The 18,644-nt window shown below is 34.2% G+C and overlaps 2 protein-coding genes and 1 long non-coding RNA gene across 8 annotated transcripts; 1 reads left to right on the top strand and 2 right to left on the bottom strand.

The window, feature by feature from the left end:
- Positions 1–1,838: 1,838 nt before the first annotated feature.
- Positions 1,839–12,806, top strand: LOC141678705 (uncharacterized). Of its 6 annotated transcripts, none has more exons than XM_074485069.1 (18): positions 1,839–1,905; positions 3,989–4,136; positions 4,534–4,672; positions 4,894–5,045; positions 5,718–5,801; positions 6,023–6,085; positions 6,396–6,527; positions 6,616–6,822; positions 7,231–7,350; positions 8,153–8,202; positions 9,035–9,197; positions 9,305–9,442; positions 9,919–10,041; positions 10,123–10,221; positions 10,517–10,606; positions 10,767–10,848; positions 12,093–12,223; positions 12,317–12,806. In XM_074485069.1, exons 2-18 carry the CDS (start codon positions 3,993–3,995, stop codon positions 12,449–12,451), a joined length of 2,052 nt encoding a protein of 683 aa, XP_074341170.1. In that variant the 5' UTR covers positions 1,839–1,905; positions 3,989–3,992; the 3' UTR covers positions 12,452–12,806. The 6 variants fall into 6 exon arrangements, 5 of the variants coding, with proteins under 5 accessions (XP_074341170.1, XP_074341172.1, XP_074341171.1 ...); XM_074485071.1 differs by having other exon boundaries at positions 1,848–1,905; positions 3,992–4,136; XM_074485070.1 differs by having other exon boundaries at positions 1,871–1,905; positions 3,926–4,136.
- Positions 12,807–13,606: 800 nt separating this feature from the next.
- On the bottom strand, positions 13,607–14,936 carry LOC141678706 (uncharacterized). Its single transcript, XM_074485072.1, has 2 exons — positions 14,655–14,936; positions 13,607–14,332 (listed from the first exon to the last, which is right to left on the bottom strand). The coding sequence occupies exon 2, from the start codon at positions 14,256–14,258 to the stop codon at positions 13,920–13,922; it is 339 nt and encodes a 112-aa protein (XP_074341173.1). The 5' UTR covers positions 14,259–14,332; positions 14,655–14,936; the 3' UTR covers positions 13,607–13,919.
- A 1,424-nt stretch (positions 14,937–16,360) lies between these two features.
- LOC141678273 (uncharacterized) lies at positions 16,361–17,271 on the bottom strand. The gene is made up of 2 exons (XR_012557674.1): positions 17,139–17,271; positions 16,361–16,930 (listed from the first exon to the last, which is right to left on the bottom strand). It is a non-coding gene; the product is annotated as an uncharacterized LOC141678273 (long non-coding RNA).
- Between the last annotated feature and the right edge of the window lie 1,373 nt (positions 17,272–18,644).

Genomic DNA, 18,644 nt, shown 5'->3' on the forward strand with positions numbered 1-18,644 from the left:
CTGATCCAGCTAAAATTATTAAATTATTGGACCGGATATAACAAAATAAAAATTCGAAAGAAAATTCGTTGGGTTAATATAATGTATCAAACTACCGGCCGAACTAAACAAAATTATACTATCAATCCAATTTTAAATAAAAAATTAAAAAAATCACTTATAGTTAGTTGGATTTGAAGAATCAGGCTAAAAACAAAATAATAAATATTATTGATCTCGTTAAAAACATTATATTATTGGACAAGATTATAACAAAATAAAAATTTGAAAGAAAATTCATGGGATCGATACAATGTCATCAAACTAAAACAAAATATTAAACAAAATATTGGAAACAGGCTAAAAACTGAGCAAAGATTACAAGATCAAAAGCAAAAGAAGGTAATCGAGACCATGAGATGAAACACAATGACTGGAATTGCCTCATCTTTAATTATACTTTCAAAATTACAGGTGTCAAAGTTTTGCATGTGAGAGGATGCAAGGAGCAGGGGAGCATCTATTAAGGTGTGTCCACATAAAATTAAATTTTAAGTTTTTAAATTATTAAATTTTTTAAATTTATATAAAATTGCCTCTCAAAATTTAAAAATATAAAGGTCTTTTTCTAAAATCTATGAAGTTCTTTAAACCAAAAATTCGGGTGGTGACCTTAAATGTCACTTGAGGGTTAAAAATGACCCTAAATGTCACTTCAAAATGATACATCGTGTACCGTTTATGTAAAACATTTAAAACGGAACTTCGTGTAACGTTTTGGCATTTTGATTTTTTTATACGCAAAACAGTAGATAAAGTTCCGTTTTGGTACAAAACGCTATATGATGTACCGTTTTGAGCCAAAACGCTACTTCAACCACCGTTTTACATATTATAAAAAAAATAAAAAAAAATTAAAGTACCAAAACAGAACACTATGTATCGTTTTGCATTAAAAATATAAATAAGAATACGAAGTACGAAGTGAAATTTTGGGCCATTATTTTCAGAAGTGACATTTTAAACTATTTAACACTCAAAAATGACATTTTAGTCCATCGTTCAAGTTCTGGATCCGTCTCTGCAAACAGCAGAAATATGACCCAGTAAATTTAAATTACATTTGATAACTCATATTTTTTCAACACTTCAATCGTCTCATCAACTGTTATTTTTACACTTTTGTGAGTCCAAATACATAATAACATTAAAAAAAAATCGATCAATTTTTTCCAGTAACCACACAGCTTTTAGTTTGGACATAACATTTCTAATGGGCCTATAAAAAAGCTTAGGGTTCCATTCTAAAATGAGGTCCATTACATTTGGACTTCTTTCCCATTATCTTGCTAACAAAAGTTTTAAAATATTGCATCTCTAAAAAATCGCAAATAATTAAGCTCAATGTAACACAATGAACAAAAAAAATAAAATGTTAGATTTTTCAAAAATATTCTAGAAGTGTTTGAGTTCTTGTTTAATTTTACGAGAGTTCAAAGTGTTCGAAGAGTACCGTGTACATGTATTATTAATTAGAAAAAAATACTTTTAAAAATTGTTTGATGTAAGTTCTCTGTTATAAAAATCGGCCGATATTATAAAAATCGCCGATAAATCATTCAAAAATATTTATCCGATTTGATCGATTTTCGATAAATCGCCGATAAATCATTCGATTTTTTAAAAATCGTCCGATAAATCGAAAATCAATACTTCAACCGAATAATCCGATTTACGAAATCGGTTAGACCGGCTAAATTTGCCAAAATTGACCGGTAATTGTTTTTTACCATCACATTTACGGTTAAGGGTCCATTGAAATATAAACATAATTACCATTTTACCCCCTTTCACCTTCATTTGCCAAATCACCCCTTGTCTCTCTTCTCACAATCATCTCTCTCAAGCTCAGCCTTTTCTCTCTAGGTATCTCTCTCTCTTTTCTTTATCACTTATAAACATATACATACATACATACATCTATATGTATATGTGAAATTTGATTCAATTTGTGATTTTGATTTGTATGTATAACTTGAAATGTTTTTTAATGTTAGCTCATTGTTATTTCTCTAGGGCTTGATCAATATAGTGATCTCTTTGATAATTGTATCATGGGTTACTATTAAGTTTGGATTTTGATGATTACCCAATTTTAGTTATAGGATTCTTGATTTTTTTGGACTGTAAAGGTTGAATTTTTATGGGTTTTGAGTGTTTTTATGTTTGTGTTTGCAGTTGTTTGGTTGGTTTCGGAGCCTTGAGCTCTTTATTTTATCGTAATTTTGGGCCTTTAGTGTCTGTATATTTTTCCGAGTGAGTACAGTTGTTTATTATAGACATCCGGTGGAGAAATTGTTACATGTCTTGGTTTGTATTTTAGACACTGAATCATCGGGATTGGGGAAGAATAGGTTTTGGAGTGATGGACGTTGTGACTGTATAAGGGTCGGCATTTGAATTTTGATATCTATTTGTTGATTTAAACCACGCTTAAGTTGGACACCAGCCATTGCCGTCATTTCGCTAGAGGAATACCATCCAAATTATGTTCCTTATGAGCTTAGTAGCTTACGCATCTGCACTTTAATGTTATTCATTAATGCATATGCCATTATATATTATTATAAAGAATGTTTCGTACCAGTTATATTTGCAATTCATTCTATTTATGTTAAGTTCGAAGTATCAAGTTTTCTGTGTGCTACCTTGATGTAACACGCTTACCTTTGTCCCTTATTTTATTTATGATACTATTACTAATAATTGGTGGCATTGACTCTTGATTTTATCCCAATGGATTGAGCTTTGTAAGCTAATCCACTTGTGAAAATTATGTCGAACTATAATTTAATATGTCCTGGATTCTCACTTTAGGTGTAATTTAATAAAGCTCACTTTATTTAAATTAAAATATTAGGTCTTTATGTAATAAACTATGGTATTCATACAGGTTTCTTTGTGTATAACATATATTTTCTCTGTAAATAGCCTGGTTTAATGTCTTTATTGTAACCTTACTTTTACGGATATGGCCACTTGTGGGCCTTATGAAGAAGTATATAACCTATATTCGTCTTTGGAATATACTACGACGTGGTCCAGATTTGCTTGTCGACGGATATGTTTACAACAATATCATAAGCTCTTTATGGAGTGCTCCCAAAGGAGATACGGTCATTGGCTAGTGGCTACGAATAATCTTCGGTTAGTGAAACAGGTGAAACCAAACTGTTCAAGAGTTAAGGACGAATGTTGCTCAAGGCTGACAATATCTCCACAAATATGTGCTTAACTTTCAGAATGTTTTTTATTTTGGTGGCCCGCAGTGTATAAAGATGTCACTCAAAAAAGTAAAGTGGTAGATGGTCGAAGATGTTATGATCAAATTCAAAGGCCACCCTGTATTTTCGCTTTTCGGTTTCTATGCCGTTTTAAGTTTCGGTTTCTATGCCATTTTAAGTTTGAATTTTGATTTGTAAATTTAAGCCATGCTCAAGTAGGCACTAGTAGACAGTATTGTCATTTTTGAGAGTTCTAGCATCCAAAGCATGTAATGTGATCAGTGATACATCCGCACGTTAGTTTTTGGTTTATTTCTTGATTTCATCCAAAGAAGCTACTCAGCTCTTGTGACGATCCTGATTAAATATATAAGAAACCTGTCTTGGATTCCCACCTGAGGATATAAATCATTATATCTCACTTTTATGATAAAATTTAAAAATTAGCTCTCTGTTGTTGTCCTAAACTTTTCTTTTTCAAAGACATTTCTCCACAAAGTGCCTAATTTATGTTGTCTTGCATGGAATATAATGCATGTTCTATGTTTTGTTCTGATTGGTAGATATTGGTTTTCTTGTCTTAATGGTGCTGTTATGCATTTTTGTTCCCTTGGACTTTAGTTGCCAGGACTGCTAAAGATTGCTATTGTCTTTAATGTTAGTAAAAACACCAGATATAGATTTGGAGATTTGACAAATGTTTTCTGGTGCACGCAAATAATCAGCAGCATGGATTTAAATGCCGTGCCGCTTCCGGACGATGATGATGATACATTTGAACGTCATTTTGAAGATTACAGAGCATCAGGAAAGCATATTGAGCATGTAAATCACGCAGAACATATTGAGAGTGCAGTTGATATATTACGCAGGGTACGCCACTCCCTCTCACCACAATCTTTTTCGGTGATTGTTCCAGTTGTCAATATGCTTTCTTCGGATCTTTATTTCCTATACTTTAAATGAATCCAACCAAAGCTACTGGGTGGAGAAAGGGTTCTGAAGTCCGGAAGCTAGTTATTCAAAGATTCAGAACACATGTTTGAGTCTTATACTTCTTTTACAAGGACGTAAAGGAAAAGAAATCCTAGTAACTGAATAAAAATGTAGTCTGGGTACCATCGTTCAATTGCTGATATACATGCAGTTTTATGAATGTAAATTCTTTTGCAGCTATTCTCATCCAGGCCAGCTGTGTATTACTTATTATTTCACTTGAAAAATTGATCCGTGTGTTTTTAATTTATTTTATATTTGTTCGTTTTATCAGGAGCGTGAAGAAAGACGTCAGCGACTGAAAAGAGAACGACCGGATGAAAGACAGATGAATGCATCTCAACCAGCAAGGAACGACCAAATTTACCAAGCAAAGCACCATAAACCTTCTGATAGAAACAAGCTTCCTCCAGGTAAGTATGCATTATTTAGCAGTTGTCGTTTTTATGTTGTATTATCATTTTAATAGGTTTTAGTATACGTGCTACTGCTACGAACAGTGCGTTATCTTGAATGCATTTAGGTTCTATAATTTTGCTTTGGTGCTAAGAAATGATATGACATTCTGACCTATTTTTATTTGTGTGCTATCTCAATCATACTCTCTCATAACTTGTTTTTTTTATCATTGTAGGTTGGTTGGATTGCCCTGCAGCTGGTCATGAGATTAGTTGTATTATCCCTTCAAAAGTCCCACTCGGGGAAGCCTTTAATGACTCTGTTCTTCCTGGTAAAAGATACTCTTCTAGGCAAGTGATTCATCAACAAAGAGTTTTAGGAAGAAAGGTAGTGTACTGAGTTTTTCTTTAATTTTATTCTGCATCTTGGAGGTATTTCTGAAGTTTGAAGCTTTATTCTCCTAAAAATGAAAACTAAACTCATTCCGCGGCAATGAATCTGGTATATTGACTCTCAAATATTATGAGATATTTATTTGTGCTTTGGTCTTTTTCTAATCGTCCTACTTTAATTTTTATAAATTGGTAATGAATTTATGGTTTTTGGGTTATTCGTTGTCAGCCTCTGATTTCTATGCATGTAGAGTATTTGTTCATGGCTAATGAGCCAAGCTTTGTGACCCCCGCTTAAGATAATCTTTTTACTTCTATTTAGAGTAGAGTAATTCTGTTAAACTACCTGAATTGAAAACAATTATGATGAATGGATATTACATACTTTGATGATCTCCGAAATTAAGTTTATGAAATTGGAAGCTTCATCATTCTTGGTCCTTGGTAAATTCGAAATTCTAGGTACAACATGTTCCCTTTGCTCATTTATTTTTAATAATACTCCAATTTATGCCTGCAGACCCCACTGCTGAGTAGTAGTTAAATAATTTTAGCTAATTATTAATTAATGTATTTTTTGCTAAGTAGTCAATTAGTTTTGCACGAGAAATTGTAATGAATGCAGCTAAACATCTGTCATTTACACTAAGTTTATTACTTATTTCAGCTCGGTTTAGTGATCGATCTTACGAACACCAGTCGTTACTACTTGGTTGGTGATTGGAAGAAAGAAGGCATCAAGCATGTTAAGGTAAGTAGTGATGACTTTATTGTATCGCTTGTGTTCCAATCTTTTCTTCTTTCTTTCTCTAGACAGTTCTTCTTTTTCGGATAGAAGCAAGAGAAGGAGAAGCACCCTAATTCCTATCCCATGCCGTGAAGTGACCTCGGGCACGTCTGGCTCAGAAGTTTTGTTCCCAACTGTCCTAGCTTCTGTGGTAGTTGGAATTCTAATAGTTGCTTATCTTTCAGATTTCTTGCAAGGGGCGTGATTCTGTTCCTGACAATGATGCTGTGAATCAATTTGTTCACGAGGTAATTTTCTTTTTTCCACCTGTTTTAAAAACAAAATGGCCAAAGAGTAATTTTTGTTTATATAAATTAGTAACTATAAAACCACTTTAACCATAACTATTTTTCTACTATTTTACGAATGAGCTAAGTTACAAGGACTATTTAAGAGTGTCTCCAAGGCGTGCACACACTTCACCCATTCGTTGCCTTTTATTAGCTATTCCGTTCTTTTAGTTCCAAGAAGGTATATCATGGCATTTAAGTCTTATCGTGGCACAGATGTGCTACCCTGTAAAATTGCTCATAACATTTTCATTTGTCCAATTTTTAGGTTTCACAATTTATAGTCCGGCAAAAGCAGTCAAAGAAGTATATACTTGTCCACTGTACCCATGGGCATAACCGCACTGGTTTTATGATAGTTCATTATCTCATGCGTTCACTACATATATCAGTCACTCAGGTTAGTCGGTTAATTTTTTCAATTTTCATTGTTGCTTGCCTCATGAAAAAGGTCATAGGTTTTTGAGGAATCGACATGCATCTTGTAGGCTATCAATATATTTGCCGAAGCGCGTCCGCCTGGAATATACAAACCAGACTATATTGATGCCTTGTATACATTTTATCATGAGAGGAGGCCTGATATTGTTGTTTGTCCTTCAACTCCGGATTGGAAAAGATCTGAACTTGATCTAAATGGTGATGCGATGCCAGATGAGGATGATGATGGTGGTCCTGCTTCTCCTATATTACCTGTATGTGGAAAAAACAGTTATGTACTTGTCATATTTGGTTGCATGTCCTCGCCTTGATACTATGTGAAGATGAGACATCCTATCGTATGTTGGTAGTAATATGAATGCATGACCCTACCATACCAAATAATTTTTCTGTTGTCCTTTCCTTCGTATTATTATGAATGCACACCCTCAACTATTAAATAATGGAATTTCAGAAAACTTAAATTATCCCACTAGTCCGATCTTTTTATATTTTGAATTGTGCTTATTGCTTCAGTTTACTTGATGTAATAATACTGCACATCGTTTTACACTTTGCCCTTTTCAATATCTGTCTCGGGAGAATCATGGAGTGGCTTCAGTATACTTGATTTACTACTGCTAAACATTGTTTTACACTGTATTTTTCTATATTTGTCTCAGGAGAATCATGAAGTAGAGGGATCGATGACAAATGATGACATTTTGGGAGATAGTATCCCTTCTGACCAGCAAGAAGCAATGAGGCAGTTTTGCTATCAGTCGCTGAAATTGGGTGCTGGGGTAAGAGGTTCTTTCCATCTGAATATCCGTTAAATTTGATCAGTTCATGTAATTTCTTGTAATTAATCACCTTGCACCCCTTTCACTATTTAAAAACCTCAAGGGGGTACTTTTATCTTTGTTACTGCAGTTGGAACATATTGACTCTTCAAAGCGTCTATATCCTAGAATTTACTTGATAGCTATCCTGGTGCATAATGTTTTTCTTCTATAATCTCTTAATACTCTGTTCTTTCCCACAAATGTTCCATCACATATTGTCCTCTATTAGTTGTCATAACAAAAATTCTTTTGGCATGTTCCAACAGCCAAAGTTGCACCCCAAGTGGTAGGATTATAATGATATCATTTTTGTCTATCTTGTGCTACTCACAGTGAGATTATAGTATGTTCCTCACTAGTCTTTACTTGTATGGTTTTTGGTAAGCTCACATCCTTCTAAAGAAACACATTTTTTAATTTTCTGCAGAAGTAGTGAATAACAAACATTTTGTTTAAACTTTGAATTGTGTCTTGTGAACTTGTGATAATTGAATACTTCCTTGTACAAGTATCAATATGTAGCTGTACCGTAAGTATTCACTTTGTTTATGTGATTAATTTTGGTGTTCGTTTACTACACGGAATTTTGCCTTAAAGAGATCCAAATGTATATAATATCTCATTGAATTTTCTGTAGCTGAACCCAAATATCAGAAATCTGACTTGTTTACTAATTTTACTGCTTGTAATATGTTGGCTGCAACGTTGTTATGTGCTTACCTGCTTCAAGGAAGCTATAATGTATTTTTTATATTTTCAGGTAAGAGGCCACTCACAGTTTCCAGGATCCCACCCCGTTTCACTCAACAGGTCTACTAGGCTATAACCTTGTCCATCTGTTTAATCTTTAATTAACTGACAGTCCTTTCATCGTGTTACTTCATAATTTGTGACATAACTTAATGTCTTCACATAAACTAAGGTCTTCTAGGAGACGAGCTGAATGAAGTGAATTTGCTCCCTGCATCACATAAGATAACTCGACATCATATATATTAAAAGCTTTGCATTTCATTTCATATTTGCATCGCAGTTTAATTTGTGCAAAACGAGTTGAAGTCTTTTGCAATAAATCTCCTAGAGTGGTATCTTCTTGGTCAGAGATTTGAAAGTAAGCATGCAGTTGCACCTGTAGACCTTAGGAATATAATTTACAACGTAGACAATTAGGAATAAATTAATGATGTCTGAATTCCGATGGTATGAAGAAGCTATATTTTGGAGCTGTTAAATTGCTTCCGTTTTATTTTCAATATGTTCCTTTTAGTAAGAGAACAAATCTATTAATAAAAGTTTACAAGAGGGATTTGCAGTGCATGTTTAAGTCTAAAATAAAAATTAAAATCTGAAGGACTATTTCTTTAATATCTACTATATAAAGAGTTAAGAGATGCTCTCTTATATGATCTTATGTACTACTTGAATTGGATGGCTTTGACTGTTTATAATATTTTAGTTTCTCTGGACTCTGCATTAATGTGACACTGTGTCAGATCCGATAAAAAATTGGCTCTTTAGGCCATCTTAGATTTTTAAAGACACTATGGTTGTTACAGTTAAGGTCTTTTCTAATTGTTTTTTGTGTTCAATGTTCATTATATTTTTCATCTGTTTAATAACTCTACCCACTTTACTTTTCTAGTGACAATTTACAACTGTTAAGGCAACGCTACTATTACTCTACATGGAAGGCCGATGGAACACGATATATGATGCTTATTACTATGGATGGGTGCTACTTAGTTGACAGGAATTTTACTTTTCGAAGGGTTCAAATGAGGTTTCCTTGCAAGCCTACTAGTGAGGTGTGTGGGGGTATAGGGGTATAAGATATGTTACAAAGATTATGTCTGTTGCCTAGAACCTCAATGTTATGTGTCATTTGACCTTGAAATATATGAATTGTATGTAGGGTTTTACAGATAAGACTCACCACTTCACGCTTCTTGACGGGGAGATGATTATCGATACTTTGCCGGAGTCACATAAGCAGGAAAGAAGATATCTGATCTATGATATGATGGCAATCAATCAAGTGTCTATCACAGAAGTAAGCATAGACAGAATTTCATATTTACTTAAGGGTAGGCACAACTCTACATGCCACAACGGGAATTTTTCTTCATTTGCCATCATTCTCTTTCTGTGGAAAATATTTCTTATTATACAATTCACTTTGGTGTGTACTTTTGGCTCTATCTTGTGTGAACACATGATTTTGTTGGGCACTTGTACTTTTAGTATTTCAACTATTAGAATTCTAAAGATTAAGTAGAGGCAAACTTACATGCTTTGTTTTCCCGTTTTTGAGGATGTCTATATGTTGAGAAGCTCTGCAGCAGAAATGAATGTGTGTTTTTCATATTTCAGTTGCACATATGTTTTTCTAAAAATGCCTTTGATTTCCTAATTTTCCAATGTTACAGGTGATATTTAATATCTGATTTATGTAGTCCTCGGTGTGCTATTTAGTGTTCCTTAGTATACTTCGTTTGAACAATGTATATTGATTGAAAATTTACACAGCGGCCCTTTTACGAACGTTGGAAGATGCTTGAGAAAGAAGTCATTGAACCCCGGAACCATGAGCGCCATAACATATACCAGAGTAGAAATCCTAACTACAGATATGACTCAGAACCATTCAGGGTATTATATTTAGTTAATGACTGTTCAATGTCCAAATATATACTGTGTTCGGATGGCTCATTGGGGTGTTCATGTCGGCAGGTTAGAAGGAAGGACTTTTGGTTGCTTTCAACTGTTACCAAACTTTTGAAGGGATTTATTCCAAAGCTTTCACATGATGCAGATGGCCTTGTTTTTCAGGTGGAAACTCTTCTTATTATGTGTCATCAAACAATATTCTTGAATTAGTATCTGTTCATGTGATGTGGTCTGGGGTCGGGTGACCTATGTTTTAAGCCCAACATGTCTTTAATGAGGTATTTATAATTTTTTTCCCATTCTGAAAAAGCTTGTTTGCAATATTCTAGGTTCGGAATGGCAAATATTTCTCATTCATTTTTTTATAATATATAGGTTTACTTTGTAGGGTGTTGCATCTGATTGACGAGTTTTCATTTTATATGAACGATGACTTATTGTGCTCTTCATATGCTAGGGTTGGGATGATCCTTATGTCCCTCGAACACATGAAGGACTTCTCAAGTGGAAATATGCAACAATGAACTCAGTTGACTTTCTGTTTGAGGTTTTCGTCAGTTACTTGTCTTATTTGATAATATTTATTGTTGAATGTAACATAATCCAATTAAGGTCTCCTCCTCACATCCTATGGTTTTGGTTACTGAAGATTTATCTTTAAAATTGACTGAAGTCTTATTATTACCTTGACCTACTTGTGTGGACAGATGGCTGACACTCGCCAGTTACTGTATCTCTATGAGCGAGGAAAGAAAAAGCTGATGGAAGGGAACAAGATTGTTTTCAATGGTTGGTCTCCTGTTCTGTATTTTCCTCTTGCCAAAATATTGTCAGATTTTGCAGTATCTGCATTGTTGGGATTTACCTAGGTTGGCCTGAATAGTTAGTGCACCATACTAGGTTGATTGTGTGGTAATGTAAAATTGACCTCAAAAAACATCTTGTCGGGACATCATTACCTAACCAACAAAAAACAATTATTGGGGATCGTCTAGGTACAAGAATGTGGTTCACCTACTGTCCAGTTGTTAAAGCTGAAAAGCACTTGTCTAATGAGCCAAGTAGTTAGCAAAAAAGAAATGAGAAACAAAAAGAACCAAGTACTGCCAACCAAGACAAGTGTTGTCAACATCTCTCTCCTCTCCCAATGTTTTTCAAGTTTTAAGATTTCTAGGGCTAAAACATCTTAAAGGTTTTGATTTCCTCACAAGTTAAAGAACTTCCTTGGAGATGGAACTTGTTGGGAAGTAGACCCCCATAGGAAAATGATACTTGAAGTGGCGTAAAGAAGTTTTACTATTTTTATGACATGGATACTTCACTTGGCGTAAAGAAGTTTTACTATTTTTATGTGTGATACTAAATCATGGATACTTCACTAGTAGCAATTTTGTTTATTTTAGAGTATTAGTCCTTGTTTACAGCTATATCCAAGTGATCTTTGTTATAAAAAACTTGAATTCGATTATATCTGTTTCACCAGCAAACGGAGTAATCAGCTGCATGAAGAAGATTCTCTGCACCAATTAGATTGATCATCTAAACTCTTTGAATATACATTATAATAAACTTTATATTTTCCAATCTTTTTGTAGTAATAATTACTTTTTAACCTCTGATGATTAATTGTGGCCTAAGTTTTCCAGTAAGCTTTTTAGTGCAAAAGTTCCCAACTGGTTAGAAACTTCATTTTAACTATCAGTCTATCACTGAGGGACGAGATGTTGGACATTAATTTTGACTTCATTTTTACGAACAGCTTCACATTTTAAGAGCTACGCCCCATTTTCTGTCAGATCACCGTTTGTAAACAGAATTGAAGTAGTTTATGCATACAATTAAACAGAGAATAGCCTGCCAGTGCATTTAAATTTATATTTATTGGAATTGTTGCTTGATGTATCTGTAAGCACTGGTCTATTTGCATTATGTTACCACATGCTGATCAGGCATTACCCCGACAATGCTATTATTGAGTTTGTTTTTGGCAGTGAGTTATTGTGTATCTCTCAAACTTCCTTCTGCAACTGCAGATGATACTGATCCCTCCTCATACTCTGGTAAGATTGTTGAGTGTTCTTGGAATTTTGAGGAAGACGTATGGGTCTTTATGAGAATAAGGCCCGACAAATCAACCCCAAATGATATCAACACCTACAGAAAGGTCAGCCTGTTGGTAATTCTTTTGAAATCTCTTCCTAAGTTGGTTCAGCGCTAAACTGTCCTGAATATCACTTTTCCAATAAATTGGAAACAGGTTTTGAGAAGTATAAAGGACAATATCACAGAGGAAGTGTTACTGAATGAAATAAATGAGATCATCCGCCTGCCAATGTACGCTGATAGGATAAGGAGTGATAGCAAAGCGGCTAGTTTAGCACGACGCAGGTGATGAGCTGGCACAAGGACTGGACAAAACCATTGTCACAGAGGCAGAAACAGAAGCTAGCAGTAGTAATCCTCATCGTGTAAACATTTCTGGGCTTGTACACAAGAAGATCGGGAGTTATGGGGCACTGTTATACTGGCTAGCAGCCAAGTTGTGTGAGCTAGTGCTGTAAGTTTGCCAACTGGTGAGTTGTATGATTCAGTTTTCACTCATGTAAACAGTCCTTACATGTGAAGAAGTCCTTCACGATGTTCTGTCAAATGAAAGTAATTAGTAGTAGGATCATCATGTATATCAGCTTTATCTAAGATTATTTTTTATTCTAGTATAGTAAGTTCAGAGTTCAGCCTTTACTGAAGATCTTAATTGTTCGTAAGCTCTGAGTCAAGTCAATCTGCTAATCAAAAAGTTTAGAGGTCATTTATGAAGTTTTACTTAACAAATTAAGATCAAGATTGGTTTGCGTTTGAGGAACGAATTGGAATAAGTTTGATATGGAGATTGTTTACGAACTTAAGGGCCTTTTTACTTGTTGAATTTTTTTCACCATTTCTAAATTTTCTGAAATTTTAAGCAATAAAATTGAATTTTACATAATGAACTGTGCAACTAGTCATGCTTCTATAATACCATACCTTACATTCAACAACGGTAGAATAGTTTAATTCATGCCGCTGTGTCGGAGGGGGGCGATAATCTTCCTGGAAGCTATAATCGCCCTCCAGTTGGGTTTTGCAGGGCGATAATCTTCCTGGAAGCTATAATCGCACTCCAGTTGGGTTTTGCAGGGATATTTGAACTACACAACAGATTGAACAACTATCCAGATTACAGGTAAAGAAGCGTAATGGCTAAAGCAGCACTCAAGCACCTCAACGACACAAGTTTTTAAGCACGGTTGAATATCTCAAGTGTTTAAGAACGCAGCACTTAAGCACCTCAACGACACAAGTGTTTATGCACGGTTGGATAGTTCAAGTGATTAAGAGTTTATCCTCTGTCGTCCCAGGTCTTGGGTTTGATCCTCGTTCACCTAGAATATAGACTCATTTGTAAGGCTATAAGCCATATTTGTCAAAAAAAACGCATCAACGACACAAGTGTTTAACGACTAACGTTAACCGAGTTGCAATTCCACCAAAAAAACCAGTGAGGAAGTCAGGAAACGATACCAGGTACTCAAACTGGCATCAGAACTTGAGAAGATACAACACTAAACTCCTTTCTAGTAGCTTTCTGGCACCGCCCAAACAACAAGATGATCACATGAACATATCATAACATTCTAACTATGGCAATCAAAGTACCAGCTTAACAGGACTGATGTTAATACAATCCTTAACCAGTAACTCTTATTATTACATGACTGAAGGAAACCATCAAAATAACTGGAACAATGCAAGACTGAGAGTTTTAATAGACAGCATTCCATTTGTTATTAAAGAACTTCATGAAAACACACTGACAAATGTCAATAAGCTTGCAGCACTGGTCTCTTACCAAGCCTTTTGATTTCTTGATCCATCTGACCAGTGAGCATCAATCCAAACATCTTGTAATCACATAAAAATGACCAAACCGGATGCCCAAACGTCGCGGGAACATTCCTTTCGACGAAGAAATGGCTATACCAAGCCATGCCATAACCTACCAAAGGAACACAAAACAAGAACCACCAGTTAAACACAACTGAGTATATGAAACACAGAAGACTAGCACTGGTGCCTGCAAAATGCCACATCCTTGTTGCTGGTTTCGAGTGTTGGCTCAAATAGAAAGGCCAAAACTCATCCATGCTCTTGAAATTCATCTCTCAAATCCCCAATTCAAATTCAAAAACTAGACTTTGAGCTCAATCTCTGATTCTTGAATTTTATCAAACACCTGCAAGAAACCCAAAGAAGCTGTTATTTGGGATTGTTTGACTTCTACAAACAAAAAGCTAGCTACTACGAGTTTCTCCTCTATCATCCCACGTCCTGTTTTGATCATAACTCACCCCGAGAATTGATGAGATCAGATACTCATTTGTAAGGCTATAAGCCATATTAGTCCAAAAAAAAAACTAGCTACTTATGGTAAGCTAAAAATCCGGAAACACAAAATAAAATCAAGAAAATTCCAAGAATCAGGGAACAAATTAAATTGATGCACGAGTAGAAATGTGATCAAGAATGCAATGAGTTCCAATATTAATTTTGTTTACCTAGTACCACTCTCTGAAATGATCTGAGTTGATAGCGGATACGTATTGCTTAGCTGCAAGATCAGGGCCGGTCCTTGGGTAAGGCGATCAAGGTGAATGCCTAGGGTGCTCTCGAAGCTCTATGCTAAAGAATCAGAGTGAAGATCAAAAATAATAAATGTGACAAGTTATATAGTCAAAGATCAAGATTTTTTAAGATTGATAACTTATTTAATGTGTGATGGATAGAGTTCCATTGCTCTAGTTAGCCCCTCCTCTTCTTGTTTCATCCGCCAACTTCTATAGTTTTTAGTTTTTACCTAAAATTATCCCCATACTCCCATGTTTTGTTAATAAAAATATAAATAAAATATTTTTAATTATTTTTTGTAACTATTTAAAAATGATAATTGCATAATAAAGATGCTGAAAAGTATTATTTTTTTATCGTAGTTAACCCGGAGCAAAAAGATAGTTATCCCTTATTTAACCAACTGAGACAACTTTGCTGGCGTATTCTCTTTAAATGTATAGAACATAAATAAATCTCTTATATATATAATAGGATAACAAAGGTATAATTTCATGAGATTAAAAAATTTCATTGAAAAGATTAAATTACCCGTATTTTTAATATTTATATAAAATATGTGTTTTGTTGGAATCGAACTAAAGTTATTTCATTCAAGTATACAACCTCTTGTCACTACATCATATTGTAACATGTGCTTTTTATCATACACATAATATAAGTGTGCTAAATGAATATTTTACTTAACTTTAAAGATACTTACTTGAATTCCGCGAAAAAAAAAAGATAGTTAGTTAAATATTTGTACAGTTAATTTTAAAGAATTGAATTCCAAATATAAAATTAGGCATAGTACATAAATGGATTATTATCTTATTTATTAATAATTTTCATGCTAACACACACATACATATAACTTAATCTTATTTTGTTAATAGTAGGTCACCCGCAGCCGCTACCATTCGGGTGCGCACCGGGTAAATCCTACTAGCTCACGCAATAGCCTGCAAATCACGTGAACCAAGGTAAACCGTATTTAAACGACAGGGCTCTGACTCAGGAGGCATAATCATAAATTCTCTTCCCGTGGGATTCGAATTGGTCTATGTATTCAACATATATGTTAATTTGTAGCTTTTTTATTTGTAAGCATACTAACGGCAATCTACATATTAAGTTTAATCGTTTCATTTTAAACGTATACTTACTACCCTATTTATATAATCTTTCATTAAATATAAAATAACGGATAAGAAAAATATAATATAATAATAGTTGAGAGGATATTCACTTCTAAAAGTGAAAAAATATTCGAAGCTCCTAATGTTATAGAGGGGGACATGAAATTTGTTGAAGATAAATTTTATCTTCATTTCTTCAAAATTTGACTCAAGAGCCTATATAAGGATATTGTTGAAGTTGCTCGACAAACATTATAATTACATGATATATTAAAAAAAACTCTAAAAAATGACCCGTATCTTTTATGGATGGCATGTGAGCCTGAAGATAACGAAATATTTAACTAAATAATGTATCTGGACGCAAGACATAATCCCATACATTAATTATTTTATTTTATAAAATGAGTGTATTGCTGCAACATATTGTACGGAATACAACATCTCCTTTTATTTGTATCGTCTTCTTCCTAGTATCTTTTTATTCCTAAATTAAGAATTTAACAAATTAACAATTGCATCGAGTCAAATAATATTTAAAAAAAATGATGATGAATAATACATGAAAACTTCCATAGATAGCATTCCACAGGTTACATGACAAATAACTTCCATTACAAGACCTCACCAAAACACAGCTACTAATATCGTGTTTTCATACTTTTTCAGCTCTGAAAATAAAAAAATTGCTCCGAAAATAACATTTCCCTCTCCTTAATCATGCTGCACTGCCTTCGTACCAAGCCTTTCGACTTCAGCATCCATTTCACCAGTGGCAACCAGAAAACACATCTTCATATCGCATAAAAATGACCAGAGAGGATGGCCAAACGATGCAGGAACATTCCTTTCGACGAAGAAATGACTGTACCAAGCCACACCATAAGCCACCACAGGAACAACAAACAAGAGCCTCCAGTTAAACATCAAACAGTAAATCAAACACAAAACACTGGTAGATGTGCCTGCCAAATGCAGCTTCCTTGTTGCTGGTTTCGAGTGTTGCGACACGAAGTAAGGCCAGAACTCATCCATGTCCCTGAAACGTTTCATTGTCATTTCTGATTCTGGGGCTTATCAAACACCTGCAAAAAACCCAAAAAAAATTCAGACTGAAATCGATGTCTAATTGGGTAAAAGACATCGGTGTATGACCGATGTCTAGAATAGACATCACCGACATCAATATCGGTTGCAAAATAACATAGACATCGGTTTCAATGAAATCAAGAATATATAATGAGTTTCAATGTAGAAATTGTTTTAGAACACTAAAATCTTGATTTTTTGTACCTGATACAACTCTCTCGAATGATCTGAGTTTGAGAGCTGATAAAAAGGTTGTTTTCTGCCAAGTTATATATATAAGCATATTTCAAGATTTCTTTTTGCTCAATGTATAATCCAGATATTTAGGCATAATTCAAGATTTTGTATTAGCTGAATGCATGTATCAAGATTTGTTATAATTATACAATGCATTAATGAGTGATGCAAAGAGTTTGAAGAAAATGTCAAAATACCACTTTTTCTAGAATAAGTATCAAGCATACTAGTTTTAAATCTCTTGGCAAAAAATATTACTTAATATGGATTTAAAATTAAGTATAACTAATACATGCTTGAGAGGTAGGGTGATGGTTACGTATTTCGGAAATTCGGAACTAATTGATTGATGTACGGATTTGTGACTTATCGATCTTTTTTGAAAAATCAAATAACTTTATAGGCAATTTGTCGAATCGATCAATTTATCTATAATTTTTTGAAAAATTAGTCGATTTCTATAACCAGGGATATTACATAAAAATAGGGAGTTATATGTGATACACATTCTTAAGTGCATTACCTTTTTAATATATTTTTTTCACAATTTTTATTTTTAAACGTGATATCCAAATGCAATATTCAAATGCGTATAAGTAATAATCAATATTAATATTCAATTTAAGTTCCTTTGCAAATTGCAAAATATTGGATTTAGAGGGCAGGCGCTAGACAAAACCCATGGATATTGCGGACTATTAAGCTAACTGGACTAAAAGCCTAGTCCAGAGAGATGCTACACTGGGCCAGATGAAAAGCCCAATAATCTCAACTCTACAGCAATAACTAAAATAACAATGCAATTTCAGATTTCTAGTTTACGAGTGCTAATCCCTAAAAATCGTGTGCGAGATCAATATTTCAAGAGTTCACATGTAAGGAGCGTTTTTCTCCTTCAGCGGATATTTTTCGCGGAAAGTGGAAAAGCCCTTTCAGAAAAAATTTCCTAACATTTGGGTCCTTAAAATATAGTTCTGACGATCCTGTAGTAGTATGTTAGATAAAACATAACTAAGACACGATTATCAGGAGCATGACCCCTAATTTATACCGTAAATATATACGTTGGCATCTCATAAACTGATTTTGACTGTCTGCGTGTTAGAATAGATCAAGATTAAAAAATTTAAAAGTCAATTTTTTTTCTCTAACTAAACTTACGTCACGCACACCCGAGATTGAACCCTTGACGGAACAAAAACGACTGCATCAATTTTTTATTAGCATCGAAAGTCAGTTATATACAAATAATCGACTGATTTTTCGAGTACCCGTTTTCAACTTCCGAGCTTAAAATACGAGTCGGAAGCCGAGTTAGGTGATTGTTGTATGAACACTCTTTTGTTTCACATACATCCTTTCCAGCCAACCACTGGTCTATCAACTTTAACATCACAAAGAAAAAGGTAAAGGCAATGCAATGAATATGTTTGCTTTGCTCCATATCCTTTCACCATTGCAAACAGCTATTTT

This window comes from Apium graveolens, chromosome 8 (assembly GCF_009905375.1).
Source record: "Apium graveolens cultivar Ventura chromosome 8, ASM990537v1, whole genome shotgun sequence".
In the NCBI taxonomy this organism is placed as follows: domain Eukaryota; kingdom Viridiplantae; phylum Streptophyta; class Magnoliopsida; order Apiales; family Apiaceae; genus Apium; species Apium graveolens.